The sequence below is a fragment of the Molothrus aeneus genome, chromosome 20, assembly GCF_037042795.1.
Source record: "Molothrus aeneus isolate 106 chromosome 20, BPBGC_Maene_1.0, whole genome shotgun sequence".
Taxonomy (NCBI): domain Eukaryota; kingdom Metazoa; phylum Chordata; class Aves; order Passeriformes; family Icteridae; genus Molothrus; species Molothrus aeneus.
Window position 1 is genome coordinate 3,865,569 of NC_089665.1, and position 23,640 is coordinate 3,889,208.

The 23,640-nt window shown below is 42.3% G+C and overlaps 1 protein-coding gene across 1 annotated transcript; it reads right to left on the minus strand.

The window, feature by feature from the left end:
* Positions 1 to 29: 29 nt before the first annotated feature.
* LOC136565102 (protein spinster homolog 3-like) lies at positions 30 to 23,225 on the minus strand. Its single transcript, XM_066563543.1, has 11 exons — positions 23,018 to 23,225; positions 20,551 to 20,616; positions 19,935 to 20,071; positions 19,290 to 19,441; positions 18,350 to 18,416; positions 17,425 to 17,615; positions 15,384 to 15,536; positions 11,518 to 11,707; positions 8,912 to 8,977; positions 2,747 to 2,845; positions 30 to 197 (listed from the first exon to the last, which is right to left on the minus strand). The coding sequence occupies exons 1-11, from the start codon at positions 23,223 to 23,225 to the stop codon at positions 30 to 32; spliced, it is 1,497 nt and encodes a 498-aa protein (XP_066419640.1).
* Between the last annotated feature and the right edge of the window lie 415 nt (positions 23,226 to 23,640).

A 23,640-nucleotide genomic window follows, 5' to 3' on the forward strand; every position in this document is an offset into this window, starting at 1 on the left:
TTTCAAAGTTACAAAGACACACAGACACCTCAGATCCTCTGTGCTTCTTTCCGATCTTCCTCGATGTAGAAAGATGTCAGGAGGAAAAATCCTCCTCCAAAGACCCCCACAAAGGCACAGGTGACAAAGCTGTACTGCATGCTCCTGAAACTCCACTGCAGCGAGGGCACGTTCCTGGCCTGGATGGCATTGGAGATCTGGGGAGGGAACAAGGCTGCATTAATCTGGAACAGCACCTCCACCCTCTCCTGCTTTAAACAGACTCTTTACAGTGTGGGCCTTGAGAAGAATAAAAGAGGCAGACAGGGATGAGAGTCTGCTCCCAAAGTTTATCACTGCACTGCTCTCCAGCTTATCCTTATCCATCCTTATTCTGTGATTCTGTGATTCCAAAGGGTCAAGAAATCTCAGGTTGTTTTGCACTTTCAGTGCCTCCAGTCACAAGAACAGGAAATATGTTTTACCATTTCCTAGCCCACCTCCAGACTGCCAGCACAGGCTGGGCATGGGGCAGTGACCTTTGGCATTTCTTGATCCTGTTCAGTAACTTCTGCCTCCCTTATTGGCATCCAGGGTATAGAAACAGGGGGTCAAGCAGCAATATAGGCACAAACAACAACACTCATTAGACAGGGAAAAGATGGAAATTAACCTTAGACAAGAGTGGGGTCTGCTTTTGAATCAAAAGGCATTTGAGGAGTTATGGAGTGACATTGTGAGTAAGTGGGAGGAAGAAAATACCAGGCAGGTGCTTTTTGCACTGGTGGGACAATGAAGTTGTAAAGGCTATAAATGATACACATTAATTTTATTTTTGTAGACAGAAGGAAAATCTGATTTCCAGAAACTCAGTAAGATTCAACACTTAACCCAGGAACCTGAAATCTCTTCTCAGCATAAACAAAAAGATAAATGGTGAAAGCAGTCATTTTTATTCCCACAGCTGTTCTTGAAGGTTAGAATATACTGTGTGACTTGAAATGCATAAATACAAGACTCTTCAACCTTTACTGGGTTTCTATGATTATTTATGACAGTTTAGGAAGATAAGAGGAAGATCAACTCTAAATGGGTACCTAGAGATTACTGCAAGCATAATGGCCATGATACAAACCTAATACATTTAATTTTAAAATGCTTAGAGAAAAAAATCTCTGGGGCGCAGAGGGAAGAAAAACAGGCTTTGAAAAAGAAAATTCCCTGATTCTTCAGCCAGATTTTAAGCTAAAAGTTTGGCTGAAGCAGGTTAGGAAACATGGACATGAAAGTAGAAGATTTAGTGTTTAAAGATCAGCAGTCATGGGAAATGTTGGTGTATGGGCTAACAACATTCCAGAGGACAATGTGGGTGCTCAATACACAGGAACCCACTTGGACACAGAACAGTTTTATTCCTGGGTTTAATGCCTCTGTTCTGAGATTAATCTCATCTGGTTAGGCTTTTTTTAGGTTTTAGGGTTTTTTTAGGGTCTTTACTCTTTCAAGAGCTGCTCTTTAAGGTGACTTCTGCAGGATGCAGCACAAAGCCTCAGTTCTGCCCCTATAGGGGAAAGGACAGAGGACAAGAGGCACAAACAGTTTAATCTTTCAGGTAGAAAAATCAATAGATTGGTCAAAGGGAGAATTAACAAGACACGTTTCAGCTTTTGGGGTACCCCCATTTTTGCATGCCATCTCAGCCATTTTCCACAGAGATGTTGGTTGTTGTGGTCCCACACGTGTACAGTCAGATATGTGTGAGAGCAGGAGTTCCCTAACACCAAGGAGCAAAGTGGGTTCTTCATTTGCCAAAAAAAGAAAGTCAGCAGGGGTAATCCCTCAGGGAGAGAGGCTCTCTTCTTTGCCAGACAGATGATACAGCTGAGCCTCTGGTTTCACCCAGCTGAGGACAAGGGGAACCTCCTGTGTGGCTGGGCCAGCAGCAGCTGTGCAGGCACAGCTCACTTGGGCATTGCTGGCCCTGTCTCACCCTGACACTGTTAACAAGGGGTGAACTCTTTAAATAAACTTTCATAAAAACTAAACTTTAAATCACTGACAAAGACTCAATCTCCCATGTCAAGTAAAGCAGAAAACTCAAAATGGGTGCTTTGTTAGCTACTGTGTCTTAAAATAAATGGAGGAAGGAAATGAGACTGTCAGAGTCCACTGGAACTAAAATTAATGAACTGTACAGAGAAAGCAGAATGAGGCTGATTTGCACAGAAGCACCTAAGATCAAGTAAATGTAGGAAGGGCAGAGAAATCAGGTCTCAAGGAATGTGGGAATTCAGGGTTAAGGTGATTTGAGACCAGAGCTTCAAAGGCCAAGTAGTATCTAAAGACAACCACTGCACCCCTTTTGTTCTGATTTTCAAGACTTATTGCAAGATTTCAAACTTCAAGTTTTGAACTAAGTCTTGGGTTTTAACACACTGAATTAATTTTCATGAAACTCACAAACTTAGCAGAAAGGGCTTAAATCCTATGACACTGTCTCTGCAAAAATGTATGCCTCTAAAAATATATGAGTCTGTAAATTTCTACACACTGGATAGAACTATTCACACCAACAAGCAGTGTCACAAGACCAAGTGCTTCATGCAGGTAAAAACATTTAGAAAAATGTCTCTGGTCCTAGACTCAGGGCCAGCAATTTGAGTAATTTCTGGTTATGGACCAAGTAGTGCCTATGATTCTGTGAGTGTCTATCAATTTCTAGAAGTTTTACCCTAAGGAAAATTCAGTAAGGAGAGAATTCACTTACAGCTCCAATGAGGTATGGGCTGCCTGCATCTCCCAGCAAATGGCTCACCAAAATCTGCAGGGCAATGGCTGTGGATTGTCGCCTCGGTGCCACCACGTACTGAAACACAGCACAGCCCACAGAGAGGGAACATCAACACAGGGAACTTCAGCAGTGCCCAGTGCTCCAGAATATCCCAGAGACATGGACAGAGCAACACTGATGTATTTTATATTCAAACACTGTTTATAACTTTGTAAGACAAATTTCATATTTGAACACTGTTTACAATGTTGGGGACGGAAAAGTTATTCTGAGCAAAAGGGTACACTGCATGTTTTGCTGAGGAAAAAAAACATTCAAGAAAGGAAGACACAGGAGAAAATAACAATAAAGTAACTAAACTGTGACTCACATGTGTCCATACACAGCTCAGAGCAGCTTGTACAGATCCATTTGGCCAGGCAACCAACAGAAGCCTCCAGGCAGTATCCCTTGCAGTCACAATGATTTGCTAATAAGGATTCAGCACTGACAGTTTCTCAGAAAAATATCTTTTGACCTGGTCTAGACTGCTGAGGGAAAGTGGGGTGCCTGGTACCTGGAGGAGCTGTAAAACATGGCAGCTGAGGCCTTGCAGACCCCTTGAAGACTGAAGGTGGGGACCCAACCTGGCAGACCAGAAAGTGGCTGCTGATGTTTTGATGGTATTGCCTGTAACTGGGAAGCACCTGAGACACAAGGTACTGTAGTAACAACACCTCACACTGATTTGTTTTTCAGTGCACACAGTTTAAATAACAAGCTGGAGAAGAAGATGTGGTGCACATCCAGAACATGGCAAAGCATCATGTAGATTAGAACAATTTTGTCAAGTGAAATATAGTAATTTCAGGGCAATAAGAGCTCTATGCCTGTGCTACTGAAGATCAACTCTGCCTGAAGAAGCCTTTCAATAATACATTTATGCAAAATGCATTCACAGTCAGAATGTTTCAGAAGCAATTTCAAACCTTCATACCTCTGTTTTCCAACCAGACTTGATTATATCAGAAACAAAATGCTTAATGTTTTCTCAGTCCTCTATTCCACAGTTTGGGGGGTCTTCTTGAAACTCACCTAAATGTCACTAAGTATGTCTCACACACTAATTAATAGTATGATTGGTGTTTTACCAAGGGACACACTCAAGGTGTATGACCTATACTGTGGCTGTATCACTGCCTTCAAGGAAACATTAACATGCATGATAAATTTGGTTTAAAACTAAAAAAAGACCCTGCTCTCACATTTAATTTAGAGTTCTGGTCCTGCTTACTACATCCTGCAACCAGTTTCAGTAGAGAACCAGAGAACCCTGGCAGTGCCCCTCTTAGGCACTTGGCCTCAACCCTGGATACACAAATCACTCTTAAACCAGCATTTCTGCACCCAGCAAGAGAGCTCTGAGCAGCTGGATTAGAACAGGCAACCTCCTTCCTTTGCACATGTGCAGCTAATGCATAACCTGCTCCATTCCTATTCCTCCAAAGCAGGTATTTCTAAGCATGGATAGAAGATTTCTTTCTCATTAGGAATATTTCCCTAGAGTGCTTCAATAATAGTAAATATTAGACCAGGGATGCTTTGGAGATCTCTCCAGAGTTACAGAAAACCACTGTGATGTCATGTTGCCAAAACACTGCATCCAGTGTAGGAGCAGAGTTATGTGAGATTGGCTGTTCTGAAATCCTGGTCACCCGTGTTATGGAGGAACAATCCAACAGCTCCTTCTCTCTGAGGCCAAAGCACACCATGGCCTAGACTGAGGCTGTGCAGTCTACCCACTTTTTTTTCTCTCAGAACCTACCTGGATGGTGAGCATGCACACTGTGTGAACAGGCTCTCTTGTGCAGAGACAAAAAAAAGACAAGAGGAAACTCTGAGCTTGGGGAGCAGACCTGGCTGTGACAGACTGTACTAAACTGGAGGCTGTCAGCTCTTGGCTCTCTGAGGTTTTCATGTCATCTGTCCTAGACTCAAATTTCTTTTATGGATAATGACAGGCTGTGTTTGAGAAATGCAAATCAAATATTGTTGTGCACTTGATATATCATTGCAAGCATGAGAAAAGCTAAATGTACTTTGGCTCTCCCAGTGCCTTGCACCACTTCCTTACTACCTTTACCTAATATCCCATATCTGCAACTACAAGAGATGGAACAAGACTGTAACAAGAAAAATACAAGAGAAGGATAGGGTGTTTCCTAAAGTTTCAGGGCTCATACAAACTCTGCCTGTGCTACCACTCAGGTTCTTCTGCACAACAGAAACTATACTCAAGAGCTCAAGGCACTGTGGGATTCACCAGGAAAAGAATCAATCAAACAGTCCCACAGGGACTCTGAAGAAGCCATGGTGTCCTGCTTGGCCACAGTGACTGCCCAGGACCCCACACCTTGGCAGGAGCGGAGGTGACATCCTGCACCCTCCTCCTCTGAGGAGATCCAGCCCAGGTGCCTGGACAGAAGCAGGTGCCCCAAACAGGTGCAGTTTGCAGATCCCTTGTGCTGCCTCTGGAGGTTTCAGAGACTCCCCTGCAGACTCTGCCTCAGAGCTGTCAGCTAAAAAAGCAGATGGAACACTTGGTGGTTCCAACAGGCTGGTGAACAATTCTGTGTCTCCCAGGGCACTTCCAAAGACAGGGACACCTTGGTAGCCTTCCCAAACCCCTCCAGTTCCAACATCTCCTACACTATTAGCTGCCAAAACCCTGCAAGACAGAGTTCCATAACCTCCCAGATGGCAAACGTGTTTCACAAGGAACACTCCAAGAACAGCCTCCCAATAAACCAGCAAGGCAGCTACAGCACTTCTCCACTTGCACATGAGGACTGTAGTGGTTCAGCAGATATCTTTGTGTACACTGAATAGAAGGCACAAAGGTGGCTACATGCAATGCCTCTTGATGCAGCAGCTACAAAGGGAGGAAGTCCTTATCATTCAGTCAGCATCTTCCTTGTCTTCAGCTCCACAGGTCACAGCAGAAATGAATTCCTGGCTACATTGTGTGGTTATAGTGCCATGGGAAGAAAGAAAACTCATTTTCATGGCAAACTAAGAACATGCATTAGCAAATCCAGCTACATTATCAGAGATCCTACCAGTTCATATAGGAAACAAGGCAGAAAGAGAAATTACTGCTGTTATCTATGGCACTCTTCAGTCAATATAACAGCAGTAATACACTGAACTCCTGGGGTTTCAGCAGGATGAAACACAACTCCCAAGTAAGATTGTCACTGAATGAGCAGACATCTACAAATTCAGCTCAATTCCATCATTTTCTGATAAAACAATTAGTAGCATTTAGAATTCAAGAGATCCAACCCAAAGCACATTTGTGGTAATAAACTTGATGTCTGTTCCCAGGGTAACACAGCACCCCAGAGCTCTGCCAAACTTTTCACCTCCCCACTTGTTCCCAGTTGATACAATATTGCTGGTAAGTAATCCTACAATATTCTAAAATAAATGGAAGTTAGGGATGTTGGTCACTTGGGAGACAACTTCCTTCTCTTCTAGATTTACATGGATCCAGGATATGGCAATGATGCTCCCCACGGGTTTCCTGCAGGCTGCAATGTGATGCAGCATTCCCTCAGAAAGCTGAGATTGGAGTGATGGAACTGAACAAAAGCTCTGTTTGGATTCAGGAAGGAATTGAAAGAAAGAGCTGATAGCAACTACCTGCCTTGCTCTCCTCACCATATCACCATTTCCTAACTCAGTGATGTCACCTTCCTCTTTAACAGTGACAGAGGACAGAATTAAAATACAGATGTAGGAGTTCAAAGAAAAGTAAATTGAGAAACTTAAAAAAGTTGGTGCCTCAACTCATGTAAAAAGAATGGCAATGGTATTTATACTTGTTTCTGGTGCAAAAAAACCCCCCAATTATTCCAAAATAAACTGAAATAGAAGATAGATAAGTAAAACCATCAGTCTGGACCAGTGATAGTTTTTCTGCACCTGTTCACTGCTGCAATTATCTCATAGGATAATTCTGTCTGACCATTCTGTGAGAGTTAAATAAGAATCAAAACCCTCCTGGCTGCTGGCTGAGATTTTAAGCAAGCAGCCAATTGACTAATGCTGACTGCATTATTTACTATTTTATTAAAATTCCAGAATGCAGAAAACTGACATGTAGAGAGCAGCACCGTGAAAGAGAACATAATGCACAGTCAGTGTCAGCAGGGCTTTGCTGAAGACCCATGAAATGTAAGTAGCTCCATTCCTTCATCTCAATCAGGATGTAAAGAGAGGTTCCTCAGCTATGAAATACAAAGGTGAACAGACTCACACCAAGGCAAGGTCAGCAGTGGAAGGAGAGCTCTGCAGTGCTTCACAGCTGGTCCCTTTGGTCACTAGAGAGTGCTCAGCACTTGGCAATGTACTTTCTGATCCTTTTACACTGTAATAGGGATACTTTCATCTCTGCTCAGCTTGTCCACTACCTGGGTTCAGTTAGCCAGTAGAGATACCAAGAAATTTGTATAGCTGAGCAATTCAGACCACAGTGCCAGCAATTTCCAGCTCCTGTGATAGCAAGGGCCAATGACCTGTGCTCCACTGGAGCCACAGGCTGCAAGGTTTTTTCCTGTCCTTCTTGTGAACTGCTATTGTGCATCACTGCATGTTGTGCTACACATGAATGCACTCACTGTGGCTCTTAAATGAAAGATTTATTATGACCATGAAGTTTGCAGCAGCAAATGGATTTCAGCTCCCTTAGAATGAAACACTATTACATAAAATGGAAACACTCACTGACTTTTGCTTGGGAATAAACAGTCAAAGATCTCTGTTCTGCTGTCCCTTAACTTTGTGCCTTCTCTCACTTGTCCTGATGGCTTTACACAATTTTCCCACCTTCAGTGCCACCTGCAGCAGCATTGTGCCTGTATCACACTTGTCTGAACAGTCCCTGTCTCACAGGGAGCTTCCTGCTTGAAATATTTGGGTTACCATCACATCCACAGTTTCTCATCACAGGGATCCCAAAGTAGAGTTTGGGTCCCTTGGGTGATCCACTCCTCATAGAAAAGGGTGGTGTCAATTTAAATATTTTGTCTTATGCCCACAGGTAGCAACAAAAAACCTGTCAATCATATAAATAACTTACTTTGGTATTTAAATCAGCTTCCTGCAGTCTATCAGATATGAGCATTTCTTTGCTTGTTGCACTGATAAACCATATTCAACTTGTTCATATTATGGATTATTAAAAAAAAATTCATATAAACTACTTGATAAGACTGTCATGCTCTGTGTAGTTCAGCAATCACAGTATCTGCCCCAGGCTTTACACAGACATCTATTACTGACTGTGGAGCTACAACCTAAATGAAAGGTTGCCAAATTTTTATTTATAGTAAAAACTCTAGTAAAATTACTAACTCTAAAAACCTTTGAAATGATAAAAAGAAGCTGCTCATCACAGTCTAGACAAACAGTGCTACAAGATGTGTGCTTTTCACATCACTCCTTTCTAAAGAAATTACTGCTGACAGAATCCAAATGAAACCATGCACTGCTATTCCTTGGCTTGTGGTGTCAGCCCTGGAATTCCCAAGAGCCCCTTAAGCATCACTGCTGGCCTGATGCTCTGGCAGTGTAGCACTCTTCTGAATTGGACTTGCAAGAGCTGGAATTCATCTGCACTGTATTCTGAACTAAGGGAACTTGCTAATAGTTCATGGATTATCAACTTTGCCTCATTTGGATCATCCTTTCAAACCTCTGGAAACCAATATAAAACCTGATTATAGGCACAAAATGACCTTGTTTCTGGTGCAGACCATTGTCTAGCAGATATCTGACAACACAGGGCTGTACAGAGGCCCAAAATACTATGGGTACAGACAGCACTAGAGAGTACCATGTGCATGAGTTCAATCCAAATCAGGACATCTTCCTGGGATTATAATAACCTGGACTACTGCACCACCACACCCTTACTGCCTCTGGCATCCTTGCCCAGCAGTACATTGTGGCAGTGATTCCAAGCAGGATACCAGGAAGGGGATTCCCTGTAGGAGTTTTTTCAGCTGTCCCCAGAAAGCCACCGAGATGATGCAGGCTTAGGAACAATATTACATTGTCAAAACCTTGAAATAAGGAAATAGTTTAATGAGCACTTACCAGCAGTATGTCTGTCACAACAGCCCAGTTTACAGACAAAAACAGTTCTCCAAATGCAATAAAAATCTGCAAAACAGAAAAAAAGCAGTGACTATACTATACTATACTGTACTATACTATGCTATACTCTGCCTTGCCCTTCTATATTGTGAAGGTGAGGCAGGCTCACTCACTGTGCTTATCTATGCAAGAGTTGTCCTACATACCCATTACTTCTAAATTAAACACCTCTATCTATGCTTACAAACACTAACTTAATCTTAAAGGTGGGGAAAAGAATCAAAGAAGGTGTTTGAGTCACAAATCCTCAGCAGAAGAGCCAAAATAGGAAACATATCACCCTCCCAAATAAACTGCTATGAACTACTGAACCCAAGAAGAGAAAAGCAAGATCCATGGAAGAGAAACAGTCAGCACAGGTTTACAAAGTGCACAGGGATGCAAATGAAGCCAAGTGAACACCTCTGGGCCAGTACAAGTACTCCTAAGGGCTCCTTCAGAGAGAGAACTTCCAAAATGGGATGGACTCCAAGGAACAGGCAGGCTCAAAACCTGGGTGTCCTGTGGGAAATCCCTAATCCATCACAGATGGAGACCCAGCCATAAGGAAAAGGGGTAGGGCACTGAACAGTTCTTATAGCTGAGGCTTCAGAAAATATTAACCCTTTCAGCCAGCCCTGGACACAGATTGGAGCAGCCTGCCCAGACTAAGAGAGACTTAAAGGAGGAAAAGGATTAAAGTTACACCATTGAGGTGGAGCAGTGCTAGAAAGCAGAGTCTCTTCAGAAACAGGCCACAAAGTTACATGGCACCTGGCACAATATTCTTATCTACTAATCAGACTGATGGCACATTGTTACAACAAGCACTGGGTTTGGTAAGATCTTGGTCACGATGTTGTCCCTGGTTTATAAAAACACAGCCTAGGAAAGGCACAGTGACAAACTCCAATGTTTTTGGAGTGGTGGCTTACATCCTCCTAAGGAGAACTAGACCTAGAATACCCAGGATACCTATAGGTATCCTGTAGGTAATAGATATAGATAATAGACTAGGATATCCATACATCCTGTGGTTCTTGTCTGTTCTGTTCATTTGTTTTCTTCTCCAAGCCAGTTTGGGGAAAACAGTTCCTTGAAGTACTGATATACTTAGTAGAGACTATTATCCAGACAGCTTTTCCTTCACAATGCTTTAGATATAGATATTATAATTAATATATTATTATTAGACATAAGGAAGAAATTCTTCCCTCTGAGGGTGGTGAGGCCCTGGCACAGGGTGCCCAGAGCAGCTGTGGCTGCCCCATCCCTGCAAGTGTTCAAGGCCAGGTTAGACAGGGCTTGGAGCAGCCTGGGCTAGGGGAAGGTGCCCATGGCAGGGGCGTGGAACTGGATGAGCTTTAAAGTCCCTTCCAACCCCAAACCCTGATTCTATGATTCTAATAAAAGGTATGTTTTGGTAGTTCCAACCAAATATATTGATTCACTCATCTATCACAGACTGGCAAATTAAACTGTTGTTCTCTACCTTTAATGACAAAGAATCCCCTGAGGAACACACTATGAGTGGAGCTTGTGGGATTCTGAGAAGCAGAAAAAGACAATGGCTAATTCTTCTGGGCACTCAGATCCCCACTATTGGATCCAAAATAATCTTCATATTTCACATTCTGCTTTGTGTACACACACTCAGGCCAATCCACTTGTGTTTTCTCTTGGTGTAAAGGTGTTTTTCCACAGGAATACACATTCCTGATGAGTCAGAAGGAAAACCTCTTTGAACAAGCATTATTCTTAGAAGCAAAAAACATGCAAAAGTGCCCTTTTGCAGAGAACTGTTGATTACTGTAATTTACTTTACTTTACATGTTAATCATGGTGATTTTGGCTGTGGAGTCACAGAAAAAATGCACAGGAGTCTTTCCCCAGCTGTTACCAGATTACAGTTGAAATAGGGTTTACATTCAGTTCCCTCTTACAGGGATTTTTTTGTCATTCCTAGTAAGTTTCTGTTTTCCCTTTAACTGAGAATGGAATTTAAGTGATTTATACTTCAGTTTGTATTGCCAAAAGCTTGGCTTTGAAGACAGGCTGGTGATCTGGGCCTTTGAAGGTGAGGGCTAAATTATTCTTAGCAAGAACAGTGTGTATTGTACAGTCCCAACCACACCAACCTTTAAGTATTCAGAGAGCAAAAAATAAATAAGAATACTAAACTAGGCACAAAGCATTAAAAATTAACATAAGATTGAGACTTGCTTTAACTACATTTTTGCATAAGGGACATGTTTCAACACAGCTAAATGCATAGTTACTATTCTCTTCTTCAGTGTGGGCACTCTGCAGGACCCCAGGCCCAGTTTTTGTGCTCTGTCTGCCCTTTATACCGCACCAAGGACTGCCCAATGGGGCTCCCACAGGACAGACCTCAGCTATGGGAGCATCAGAGCCCACAGCTTACCTGGATACCTTGCCACAAGCCACTGAAACCTCATGATGGTCTAGAAGACTGCAGAAAAATCTGCAAAACCACCCCTCGTCTCCTCCTCCCCCTTCCCCTTCTCCCTAGGATGCCAAAAGACATTTTGCTAATTGTCACTTACAAAAGTGGAAAGGATGTTTGTCTGGGCCACCATCAGAGCTATGTAGAGGCACAGGGCAGACATGAACATGCTTGTGGCACAGATCAGAGGATCAGCTTTGTTGTTTATCTTCCTTAAACGTCTTGCAGCTTCTGCCCCAGCAATAATACCCAAGATTCCTGTCCCAATGGTGATGCCTCCAAATATTAGGCTGGTGACAAAGCAAAGGATTCAGCTGAGCATAGTAAAACTGTACTGTGGAAAAACAAATGGTGTTAGCTTGTACCTGTAGTTTCAGAGGAATCTTTAATAGGGAAGTTGAATTTTATTCCACTTGATGTGACCCTCCCACTCCTTCTAAATGGATGCAATCCCGAGCCCCAGCTGAAGCTATGGCTTTGCAATGGTGGCTGTATCCCCTGGAGAAGACATTTTCCCATTTACAGAGCAGGTGTTATGCACCCAGGCTCAGGGAGGGCTCTGCTCAGTACAATCTGGCTTGGACATGCTGTGATTTAGAGGAGACAGAGTCATTGTGGTTACCCTGTGAATCAATCTAGCCAGCCATGCCTGAAACACAGATGGAGCAACCCTGTATCACAATCTGCTGCCTTGGAAGAGATCCTGGCACGTGGAATGATCCACATCTAAATTACAGCCCTCTGCTTAGCACAGCTGAGATGAGTCATTTCTCTGACTATGGGAAACACCTACCACTTCCCAGAAGAGTTCAAAGAATTCTGAAAAGGTAACTACTGCCAGGTCCACATAGCATTTTCTGAACACAGGGTTTCCAATACTATTCAGCTTTGTGTGTCTGCAAATGCAAATGTGTTCTTCAGCAACCACAAGTTCATGTTTTAAAAGAACATGTCTGAATAGTTGAGAAGATTCAGCTTCCAAAGGGACTTGCATGTGTGCTTTTGTCTCTGTCCCAGTGAGACCTCCCCCAATGACAAAGCAAATCTCTTGCACAAGATCAGTGGTGCCACAGCACCATAATTCTCTGAAGGCAAGCAGGGGCAGGATCAATGTATTCTGAGCACAAGCACTTCTGAATATTTTAGAGTGCTACATGGCAAGTTCTGTACATTTTCCTGAACTTTTTCTAACTGCAAAGCAAAGTAACCAGCTGGGACATGATCTGTTCCTTTAAACTACAGAACATCCACTTCTTAATTTCTTTCCAGCTGATTAGGAAGAACTTAATAACGCTACAAGGAAAAAAAAAGGTATTGCTATGCAAGATAACAAACTTTAAGAAAATTTGTACTGTCCCTACAAGTTCTTTAGGATTCTGATCCATCACTGACTATAGCTTGATAGTGACATTATAGATTGTCACTTGGCAGAATAATCTCAGACATTTGTTCAAGAGAGGCAAGTTCCAAGGTGACATTAGTTGATTGAAGCATTCATGGAATTGTGTTTAGAATGTTCATGTATAGTAAACTGTAGTTGAAATAAACCTGCAGCTGGAATAAAAGAGAGTGGCCAAAACTAAATCCAAGCACAGTTCAGTTGACAGGGAGTAGAAAGTACAGAAGCCTAGTACAGGGGAAAGGCTCCTATGGGATCCTTTAGGGTCTGAGAATGCTCACTTATCTCTCTGATCTGTTTGAAAGTGTTTGCACAAAGACCTGAACAAAAACTTCACACTGCCTATTTATCTACCTTGAAAGGATTGAGACTTGAATCAGTTGTGGTGCCATTTGAGTCTGTGTTTCCAAGGAGTCTGAGTGACACAGTCCTGATCCTTAAACAAAGTCTGAAACTGCTCAACAGTCAGAGGGAAAAACATCTTTAAAAGTATCCCTGGGCAGGTCTGGTAATGTGCAGCTCAGTTCCTCCAGCACCATCAGGTCTGACATAGTTTATATTCTGTTTCTTTACATCCCCTTGGAAGAACAGTCCAAAGCCAGCTTTATGCTGCTTCTGGCATGAGCTTATGCCAAGGTTATTTTTAAAGCATCCTATAAGAAGCAGTACATGAGGTTAAACTATCAAATGCTCTGTTTCACTTCCCTGAAGACCATGTCTGCTCTAACAACACTACTGTGGAATAATAATTCAGAAGTGGATTAGAAAACAAACTAGAGGCAAACACCTTCAAATTAACAAAGGAAGTACTTAAACTGCATCTGTGAACAGATACAGCCAAACATCTTAAACTGTTCAGCTTCTCTCATCTGCCTACCCCGAGCCAGACTCCTGGGCTTCACTCCCTTGCCTGTACTGTTCATTGATAAGTAATGTGCCACTGGTGGCATCCCTGGAAGGACAATTCATTTCCCATGGAAGGATTCTGGGATGACTCTTCAATCCATCTGGTTTTGCTACAACTCAGAAATCACATCTGAGTTGACTCAGTTATTCCATTGCAGAAAAACAGAAAAATCCCATTAGCAGAGGATACATTCAAGGGGTGATTACTGCTTTTCCCTTTAATTGTCATTACCTGGAAAGGCCATGCAATAAGCACTTAGTTCTCTGAAACAAGACTTGGGATACCTCTGGGAGAAAGGGATACTTGTGTGGAGACCACTGCCAGGAGTCAGTCCCAGTGCTCACTGTGACTGAGGGAAGCTGTGAAGACTCAAGAGGAACACTGAATACATATTTGTATTCTGGACAGCACACTGTGAAGAAAAACTTCTCTTCCTTGGTGGGGAAAAGGGATCTACAAAAAGGTGTGTCAAAGTTTGAATGACTACTTCTAAGTGTTTTACTAGTGTAAATTCCCCTTCTTATACAATATTTGATACTATTAATGAATCTTCATTGGTCTGGACATGCTCTGTAAGCAGAGCTCTGCTGGCAGCTATTCACAAGATCCTGGTTTGATGTGATGATCTGATACCTCATCAAAATCAGCAACCTTTCTTCAAGCTGGGAGCCACAGTGAACTCACCAATATGGCATGGATTACAAAAACAGAATAAGAAGAAGATAATAGGCAAGTTACTAAAACACAGGATTCAAATATATTTAAATGGGTATTTAAGTAACTTGGGGTGCACAGTCATTTGTCAACTAAGAACTCCTTGCTAAAGCTGCTCCTTTCTCCCCACAACTGTTGCTATTACTGCTTCTTCCCACTTTACTTAAATAGGGCTGGCAGCATCTTTCCAGTTAACTGAGTATTATAAACAAACAACCAAAGGGGAGTGTCTCAGATACCTGGAGGCAATTTAACATTCACACCCCATTCCTTCCCAAGAAGTGCCTGGTCACAGTCATGTGCAAACCCAGGGCACTGGGAATATTTCCCTGTCTGCTCTGGAGTGCCCTGACCCACAGGGCAGCACTGACTTTGACCCTCATTCATGGAGAAAGTTTCCCAGACTTCAAGATAAACTGGAATCCACAAAGGTGTGAAATAGATTATAGAGAGCAGTGTAGGTGAATCACTTGGAGAGAAATTGAGGTTCTGGGATTTTTAGTGTGTTGTGGATGGAAGCAAGATGGAGGGCACAGGGTGTCATCCTGGGCTTCTTCTTCTTGCGTTTGGGTGGCATTTTGTAATTGGGCAGAAAAGTCTGCATTTCAGCTCTTTGGGATCAGTGATTGGGTTAAAAGGGAAAATAATCCAGGTGTCAGTTCTTAATTGGAGAGTTTAGTCTTAAAAGACCTTGGAACAAGAGACTGTTGGCCATTTTGTGCCTTCTAATGAAAAGCTGCCACACTCACAGTAGTGAGACTGTTTTACTGATAAGAAATAATAAACACCTGAGTCCGAACATGAACTATCATCTCAAGAGCCTTCAATCCAGACCCAGAGAAACCCACAACTGGAACCACCACAACATCCTCCCTTCCCCTCTGGAAAGCAGCTGTGACTGAGCCCCCTGCAGTGTTTCCAGGAATGCTCCCAAGGCACAGCTCACCTGTTAGAAGAATTGCAGGAGTCCTGGAGGCATGGTGGGACAAGGCCCTGGACAACCTGAGCTCTGTACAGAAACAGTGGCATCCACATTCCCAGGGCTCCAGTGACAAAGGCCATGGCAGTCAGACCCAGTGAGGAACAGACAAAACTACAGCTGAAAGTAAAAAAAAAAAAAAAACAAAACCACAAAAAAACCCAACTGAGAGATATTAGAAAGAATGGTGTGTGAGGAAAAAGGGAAAACCTACCTGCAACACCCAGGATTTCAAGCAATAACACAATAACAAAACAATATGTTCAGACATCTTGCAATCAAAATCCACTCCCTTGAATATCTGAACTCTGATCAGGCTTTATTATGAAATTCAACAATAAAGCACTAATTAGAGCAAAGGGTATGACCCACTGATTTAATGTTAAATCCTGGTCTCTTGCAGATTTCATGCCAACTTCTGCCAAAACAATTGCTGTGAATTTTTTGATAGCAGAAGTATAACAATAGAGAGTGAGCAAGAATTTAATGGCTTAGTACCTAAAGGAAAGGGTTCTATGTTCAAGTCTAAATGCCTCAGGTTTTAAGTTGTTTCTGTAACCAGGATAAATGAGAGCAACATCTGGGTCTGGGCTGGGCTGGAGCACTCCTTAACTCTACCTGAGTAAAAACAGACTCAATCTCCACAGCAAGTTTCAGACAAAAGGAGAAACATTTTTGAGAACTGTCCAAACCTTGTCTCCTTCCTGCCCTATTCTAGGAGATAATTAAAATTTTTGCTGGACTCTTTGGCATTAATAGTTCAGGAGAAAACCCCCTTTGAGGTCAATAGGGATGTATGCTGCAAATGATCAGGTGACCACCAAACTAGAGGATTTGTGAAGAAATTAACAGAATTCTCCGTTTCCTAAAGGTAAAGTGCTCTTGATTAAAAGTGGAATCACATAGTTCTTCAGAGTATGTCTTTATGCTTTGGAAATCAATTGCCCAAGGAAAAGGAAATGGGAATTGATTGCTAAAGGAAAATAAAATTAAAATATACTTTTTTACACTGGAACATCTCTGTAGGAAAGAAACTTTGCAGATAGTCTAGCTGTTGAAATGTCAGAAAGGTTCATTTGGGTTTTTGATCCAGGAAAATTTATTTTTTTATTCAATTCAGGATGTAGTGCCTACAAACTGTGATCCGACAAAACTGATCTCTAATGTACCCGCTGATCAGGATGTAAAGAGGATGCAGATTTAGCGGGCAGTTAGAAAACGCTGGATCGTCTGGAAGAACGCTCCGAAGACAAACGATGTCCCAGGAAAGCAAATCTTTAAACCAAAAGCGTTGGACTGGAAAGCAGCGGCAGGCGCAGGCGGCTCTGGCGCAGCTGCACAGCGGCACCTGCTGTTCCCAAAGCCGGGCAGCGCCTCGTCCTGCCCTGGCACCGCCCGGCACCGCCCGGCACCGCCCGGCACCGCCCGGGGTCACAGGAGTGAGCGACCTGTCCACTCCGCCCTGCAGGTCAGCTGCATCTTTCATTTTTGTGTGGTTAAAAGGAAGATGGCATCTGCCAGCCACAGCTCAGCCCATCAAAACACATGGATAATTACTTTATAAAGCATATTGGGGTCCCACAAACTCTGACCTCATGCATAGCAGGTTCCCAAATACCACAGAGTGCCTGAAACATGCTAATTCAACTTTTCTCAAGTGCTAAGAATTATAAATAAATTTACACCAGAAAATTATGCACTTTTACTAATCTAGCTTCTGTAGGGAAGGGAAAATTTAGTAGAAAGTAGAGCTTTGGATTCAAATAGGAGCAATCTGCCATCATAACTTCATCCCCTCCTCAAAATGGGAGGATAGAAGAAGCAAAGAAGATTTTTATCTCTTTTGCAGCATTCCTGTAAAAAGTGGAAGATTTTTACTAATGGTGTTTCCATCCTCTTGCATACAGCATGTGGCTCAAAGGAGTAAAGTGGGACTCAATGGACATATTTCTCATAATGGAATGGTGACTCCTCAAAAGAGGGAGCCTTTGTAGCTCAAACCACTTACTTCTTCACAAGTGATCCCACATCTTGACACCAACTAGTCCTAGTAGCTCTGTATACATCTGGCTTCTCATCTGCTCCTCCTATCATGCCAGAGATGCTGAGTGCTCTGTGGGCTGCTGTCTTTCTCTGGATCCTGTGAGGGACCAGTAGAATCAGGAGAAGCAGTGCCAGTCCTCCCATGCAAGGAGTTACCTGTAGACACAAGGGTGGTTAGATCAAAGATACCTGGTTTCTTATAGTGAGAACTCCACAGCAATTCCAATTGCATTAGAACCACTATTAGAAAATTGCAGATTTGTTCAGAAATAGATGTGTGCTGGTTTAGGTCATATTTGTAAAGGAAAAGAGTGGCTTTGGTGACCTTGAAGAAAAGATAATAGACCTACCTCCCCATCATACAGATACCTGATCACTCCTCCGATTTAAGAAAAAAAATGTGAAGAAAGAAAACTGTACTGTATTCTAGCCACAAACACAAGAATCACTGATGCAGTCATCAATGTTACCTGAATAGCATCAGTGTTACTCCAATAAATACTCTGCCCCACTCACCTGCCTGTCCTAGCTGATTTTGTATTCAAAGAAGTTGTTCCCAACAGCATTCCAGAAAACTGGTGCTACCAGTATAATGATAATTTTGCCTTCAAATTCCTCTGTTTGAGAAGGTCTTGGTGCAGTAACAACCATTCCAAATGTGCCCTCAGGTAAGAGGAACAGCAGCACCTGCCCTGGCTGCTGTACAATTTCACCTACACCTATCAGAGCTAGACAGAAATCTGTCCTGCAGGAAAACTTCTCCTAAACACCACGTTCCTGACCTGTCAGAGGGTAGGAAGTCCTCCCACTGCTCACCTTTAACATAATGAACATAAAGAATCCAAACCCCAGTGATGATTTTGATGTTAGAGTGAATGAAAGTGACTCACCCTGAATGCCCAGTGCCAGTCACCTGTGCTTTTTGCCATGCCAGCTGCCAGCATATAACCACAGCCACTGCAAACAACAGAGAGGAATGGTCAGTAAGCACCAGTGAATCTTGGATGGCTGAAATGACATGTCCTGCCAGCTAAGGAGAATGTTCTGTCATAGTTTTCCAAAGGGATAAACAGAAATTACCCCCATGGTCTGTGCTAGTCTGCTTGCCAGCCAGCATTAAAAAGAGAGTCTAACCTCCTCAGAGCAGACTTGAGATGATGACAGTAATGTCCCAGATTCCCCTTGGAACACATATTCTGTATAATGGCACTGCAAACCTGGATCAAAGAGCCCATAAAACATTTTATTACCTACTCCTCCTGTGCTAGCCAAAGGAATTATGCCCTGCAGGAATTTCTTTAGTTTTGATCTGCCTTCTGGGCCCAGCCTTGGCTGCCTGCTCTGATACAGAGTATGCCTCTAAACCATTTGAAAAGCTCTTCTCCACCTTTTCTTCAGACACAATGTCAATTTAACTAAAAGAGGAGAGGGAAGTACCAGTTCTTCCTTGGGAGACATTTAATGGAGGATTCTTGAAAAATCTGTCAAATAAACTAATATCTAAAAGCTTTTGCCTTCCAAAACACAGAAATAAGTTACATACTCTCATGCACATATTTCTTTTAGAATTGATTCAATATTTTATTCAAAGCCAGAGTTTCCAGAGTCGAGATTCTCCCTAAAAATGTTAGGGGGAAAAAGTGAATTTTTCTCAAGGTAAGTAGAGAAATACACCTAATCAGCTCTATTCAAACTTGCCAAGGAAGTGACAAATCCCTTTGTAAGAGCCAATGAAGAAATACATCAAAATAAATCTGATTAGGGCTCAGAGTGTATTGAATTGCAGGTGTGGTCAGACAGAATTTCAAAAGGCCACTGCAAGAAACCAACCTGCCCACTGGAATGAAGATGTAGAAGATAGATAACACTGTGGTCCTTTTTCCTTCCTCAAACAGGTCTGCAATGATGGTAGGTGCTATAGTGGAGTAACTGGCAGAGCCAATGCCAACCAGTCCTCGTGAAAGAACAAATATCCTGTAATGCTGCAGGGAAAAGACATATTATAGTCAACAAAAGTCCATGCAAGAAAGAAAAGAGGGGCATTTTAGTGGATGAAATCGACCAGAGGAAATCAGAATTCAACTGCCTTTTGCCTGTGTCTGCATTCCCTCCACTCACATCTCACTGCTTGGCTTTCTCTTTCTGCACAGCAGTGACTTCTCAGGGTGACACCCAGAGGGAATTTCAGGACAGGGTAGATAGAGCATATGTAACCAACAAGCTGCCACACTGTAAGGTCATAAACAAAAATCATTCAGGACAAAAATCAAACCCTATCAATCACAACAATAATGTGTGGGTTCTCTCCTGCCTAGGCTGGACTCCAGAGTCCTAGAGTATATTTAGTCCAAGCTTAAGGCTCGGGAAATGAACGGTCACTGATGCTTTTCCAAATGTGATTAGAGAAGAACTCTGTCAAGTCTTGCAAGATGTATGCAGGTTATTTTCATAGCACCCTCTAAAAAAGCAACATACTGACTGAGTGATGAACGAGCTCCCCAGGGTCACTCCAGACCAGAAGAAAATCCCAGCTCCAAGGATGATCTTCCTGTTGTAGCGATCTCCCAGGTATCCAAAGATGGGGGCAGCCAGCATGTAACACAAGGTGAAGACTGAAAATCCAACAATGAACAAAGACAATGTTTATCTAAATATTTTGTCATATGTGCTGCTCAGCCCTCAGATATACTCAGGTTATTTTACGGCAGGCGTTAAAGGCAGGCTGAGTTTCTAGGACTAGGAGGAGGATTGATATTTGGAAAAAGACAAATGCAGACTCAAAATACCTATTCAACAATAAAATGTATGTGAATTGAATTAAACAATGTGAATGTATGTGAATTACTCAACTTTTGTATTTCTTGGGAAACCCTTCATCTTTTGTGATTCACATACATACTGTGGGATTTTTGAAGAACCCAACTCCAGTGTGACTTTCAGTTTTGCATTATAGTCAGCCTGCCCACAAGTGGAAGTGAGCAATACTACCTACAGGAGGAACTAGAGGAGCTAAGTAACTGGACTGTGTTTAGGAGCAGACCACAGAGGGGCAAGGCAAAGTCAGCTCTCTGAACTGAGGAGATTTTATTACCTGTCTGCAGTAGACCTGTCTTCCCATCACTGAGCCCAAAGTATTTCTGTATATCCAACAGGATCCCTGCAACAGAGGCACACATTGAATGACGGCAAAGCACCTTACTTAGTCCTGGTAACTGCCAACCCAAAACCAGGGCTTGCAAGAACTGCAGCACATTTAGATTTTAGTTTAGATGTAAGCCATTACTGCCCCACAAGCACGAGATGCACAGAGAATTAAAACGTCTTATCACTAGAGATAAAATTAATGATCTTCCACAATAAGGGTCTTAGGAGAGTTAGTTTACCCACTGTTTCAACCACTCCTGTTCTGCTTCTTTTGCACCATTAGCACCTAAGAACATGAAAAATTTAGAGTTCAAAGTTTAATGGACACAATGCACAATGCACAGAAATACTACATTAGAGGAATTCAGGTTTGGTCTCATAGAGTATTTAGAACAAATCACAGCTAACAAGACTGGAACAGAACCACAACTTCATCTCAAACTAACATTTACACTGAGCACCATTAAAATGTCATCCTCTCCACATAACTAAAATATAACCCTGCCAGATCATGGCAAATTACAAAGCATTGATTTGAGCAGTTTGGTGGACAGAAAAGAGGGGAAAGGTCTGCATGGTCACTAGTTTCAACAAACTGAAATCAGCAGACAGCTAAGGGGAAGAGCTTGTTTTCTGTGATGCAAACCCTGTCAAAGCCTGAGAGCAGAACTATCCGGAAACCACAACTTGGTAACTGCTGCCAGTTTACTTCTGAGCAGATACTCACACCTCCCCTTCCTCCCCTTCCTGTGAGCTGAATCTGACAACATGGTCACACACTTGGACAGCCAAACTCAAATGCGCTGTTGCAAGAATTCTGCAGTGGCACTGAATTCTAGCAGGTGAATAGTCAGTATATTGCTGTGCATAAACTGCAGCTTACAGACTTCCCCATGGCCCAGGAGTCACAGGACCAAGTAAAATGTGCTTTAGTCCTGTAGTGTAATTAAAGGGGATGTTTCAAAGGCATGGGCACTATCCCCACCTCTGCTCTTGAATGCTTGCATGTCCCTGAAGGTACCTCACTCACAAGAGAATGTGGGAGAATTTTAAGCTCTTAACTGGTTCAGGAGCCCCTGAATAGTTCAAAGCCTGGAATGAGCCAAATGGCTTCTTGATCTTAACCCTCCAAGATCTTGATCTTAACCCTTCTAGCATCCAAGCTCTTCCTTGAAGGTATTTTCATCCTCTTCTGTCCCCTGCCCTTCTCCAAGAAAAGTTATTTGACAACAGAATGCACACACAGAAGTTTTTCACCCACAGCCTTGCAGTGACATTCAGCATGCACTCCTACTGCACTCCTACTTTGCTTCCTTCCCTCTTGTGTTGTTAAAAAGTACTCAAAAAACCAAGCTCAAACTCTTCAACCCACTCCACTCTCCATTTCTAAAGATACTGACTGAATGTCCCAAATTTCTGAATGGTTGAAGTAGCAAAATAATCATTCTGTGTACTGTAACTAGGTATTAATTCCAAATTCAATAATCCATCCTTTGGGTTTTTTCAAGGTTTAAAACATTTCTGTTTCCCAGGCCACTCAGAAGTAAAATACAGCAAGCTCACAACAACTGTTTTCCCTATTTTCTAAATCAGATCCCTGGAAGCATGGGAGATGCTTAGGAGTGGTACTAAATAGAAGAATTTACACAGACCACAATTTATATGGTAGAAAAAAACCCATATTTTCCCTCCAGTTTACTATAAGCAACTCTTGGTTGTTTTCAGCTGGGAAAAAATAGTTTAAAAATCGTATTTTGGAGGAAGGATATTATTTATTAGACAACAAGTCATAACTTGGGTGGGGGAAGGCTTAAGGAAGTGGGTCCCTATTCTTTTTCCACAATCATGTTTCACTCTTAATTGCAGAAATCACACGACTGCCAGCAGCTCACAAGGAAGTTAAGCCTCCTCTAAGCAAATTAACATGGATAACAAAATTATCACAAAGACCACATAGTTTCTGAATTTGTAATGGAGGGAATAGCATCAGTATTCTTCAGATCAAGGAATACCACATAGAATCTATTAGATGCAAAGAAGACCTTGTAAACTGCTGTGCACAGTAAAGAGAAGCTCCTTACTCACACTTCTGTAGAATCCAGCCACAAAAATGGACCAGTTGCCCTGTATGCTAAAGCCTGTTTATAAGAGAACTAGATTTTAAAGTATTCTTTTATTTTTATAAGCATTCTACTAACTATTAATACCTAATAAATCCCTCCTACCTAATAAATCCCTCCTAGGTATTTCCAGATTTATAACTGGAAGCTTCATTAAGAGCATGATCAACAGGTTAAAGCAGATAAATGAGAGAAAGTAAAAAGACATAAAGCATATCCTTACTTTAGAAACATTTGTAGAGCTGCTAAGAACTTAAATTTCTTTTTCTTTAGAAGAGGAAAATGGGTTCTCACCTGGCACAATGAACCAATCAATGAAATTTATTAAATTCCCAAAGCACAGCACAGCAACTACCAGGTAATCCCTCTTTGCTGAGCTGTTCCTTGGCACAGCCACTGATGGACACTGGGTCCCATCTGCTGCAGCAGCTCCATAACTCTGTCCCTCCAACAGTGGCTGGAGCAGCAGGCTTGTGTCTTCATGTTCACAGGGGGGTTGCATGTCTCCAGTGCAGACACTCAGCAGGGATGTTGAAGCATTTCCTCATACAAAATTGATGTGTTGGGGCTATGAGGAACTTCAATCACTACGGTCATTTCCGGACTGAAGCACAGCCACTAAGAACTGAAATGTTCCTTGCAGTCAGAAGAACTTACAAAGAAAAAAGCTGCAGTGCTGTGTTTTGCAAAAGTGCTGAAAACCATGGCCTTGAAGACAAGGCAAAGTAAATGTAAACAAAAACAAAGTAATCCATTGTGCACTCAAGAAATAAAACTCCACAGTGATCACACAGAAACTGCAAATGCAAAAATAACAGTATTCTATGTTGTCGGTCAGTTGTCAGAGCTAGAAATAGTCTTTCTACAGAAGAAAGGGAAAAACAGAGAAAGAAAGATGGAAGGAAGAAAGAAAGAGA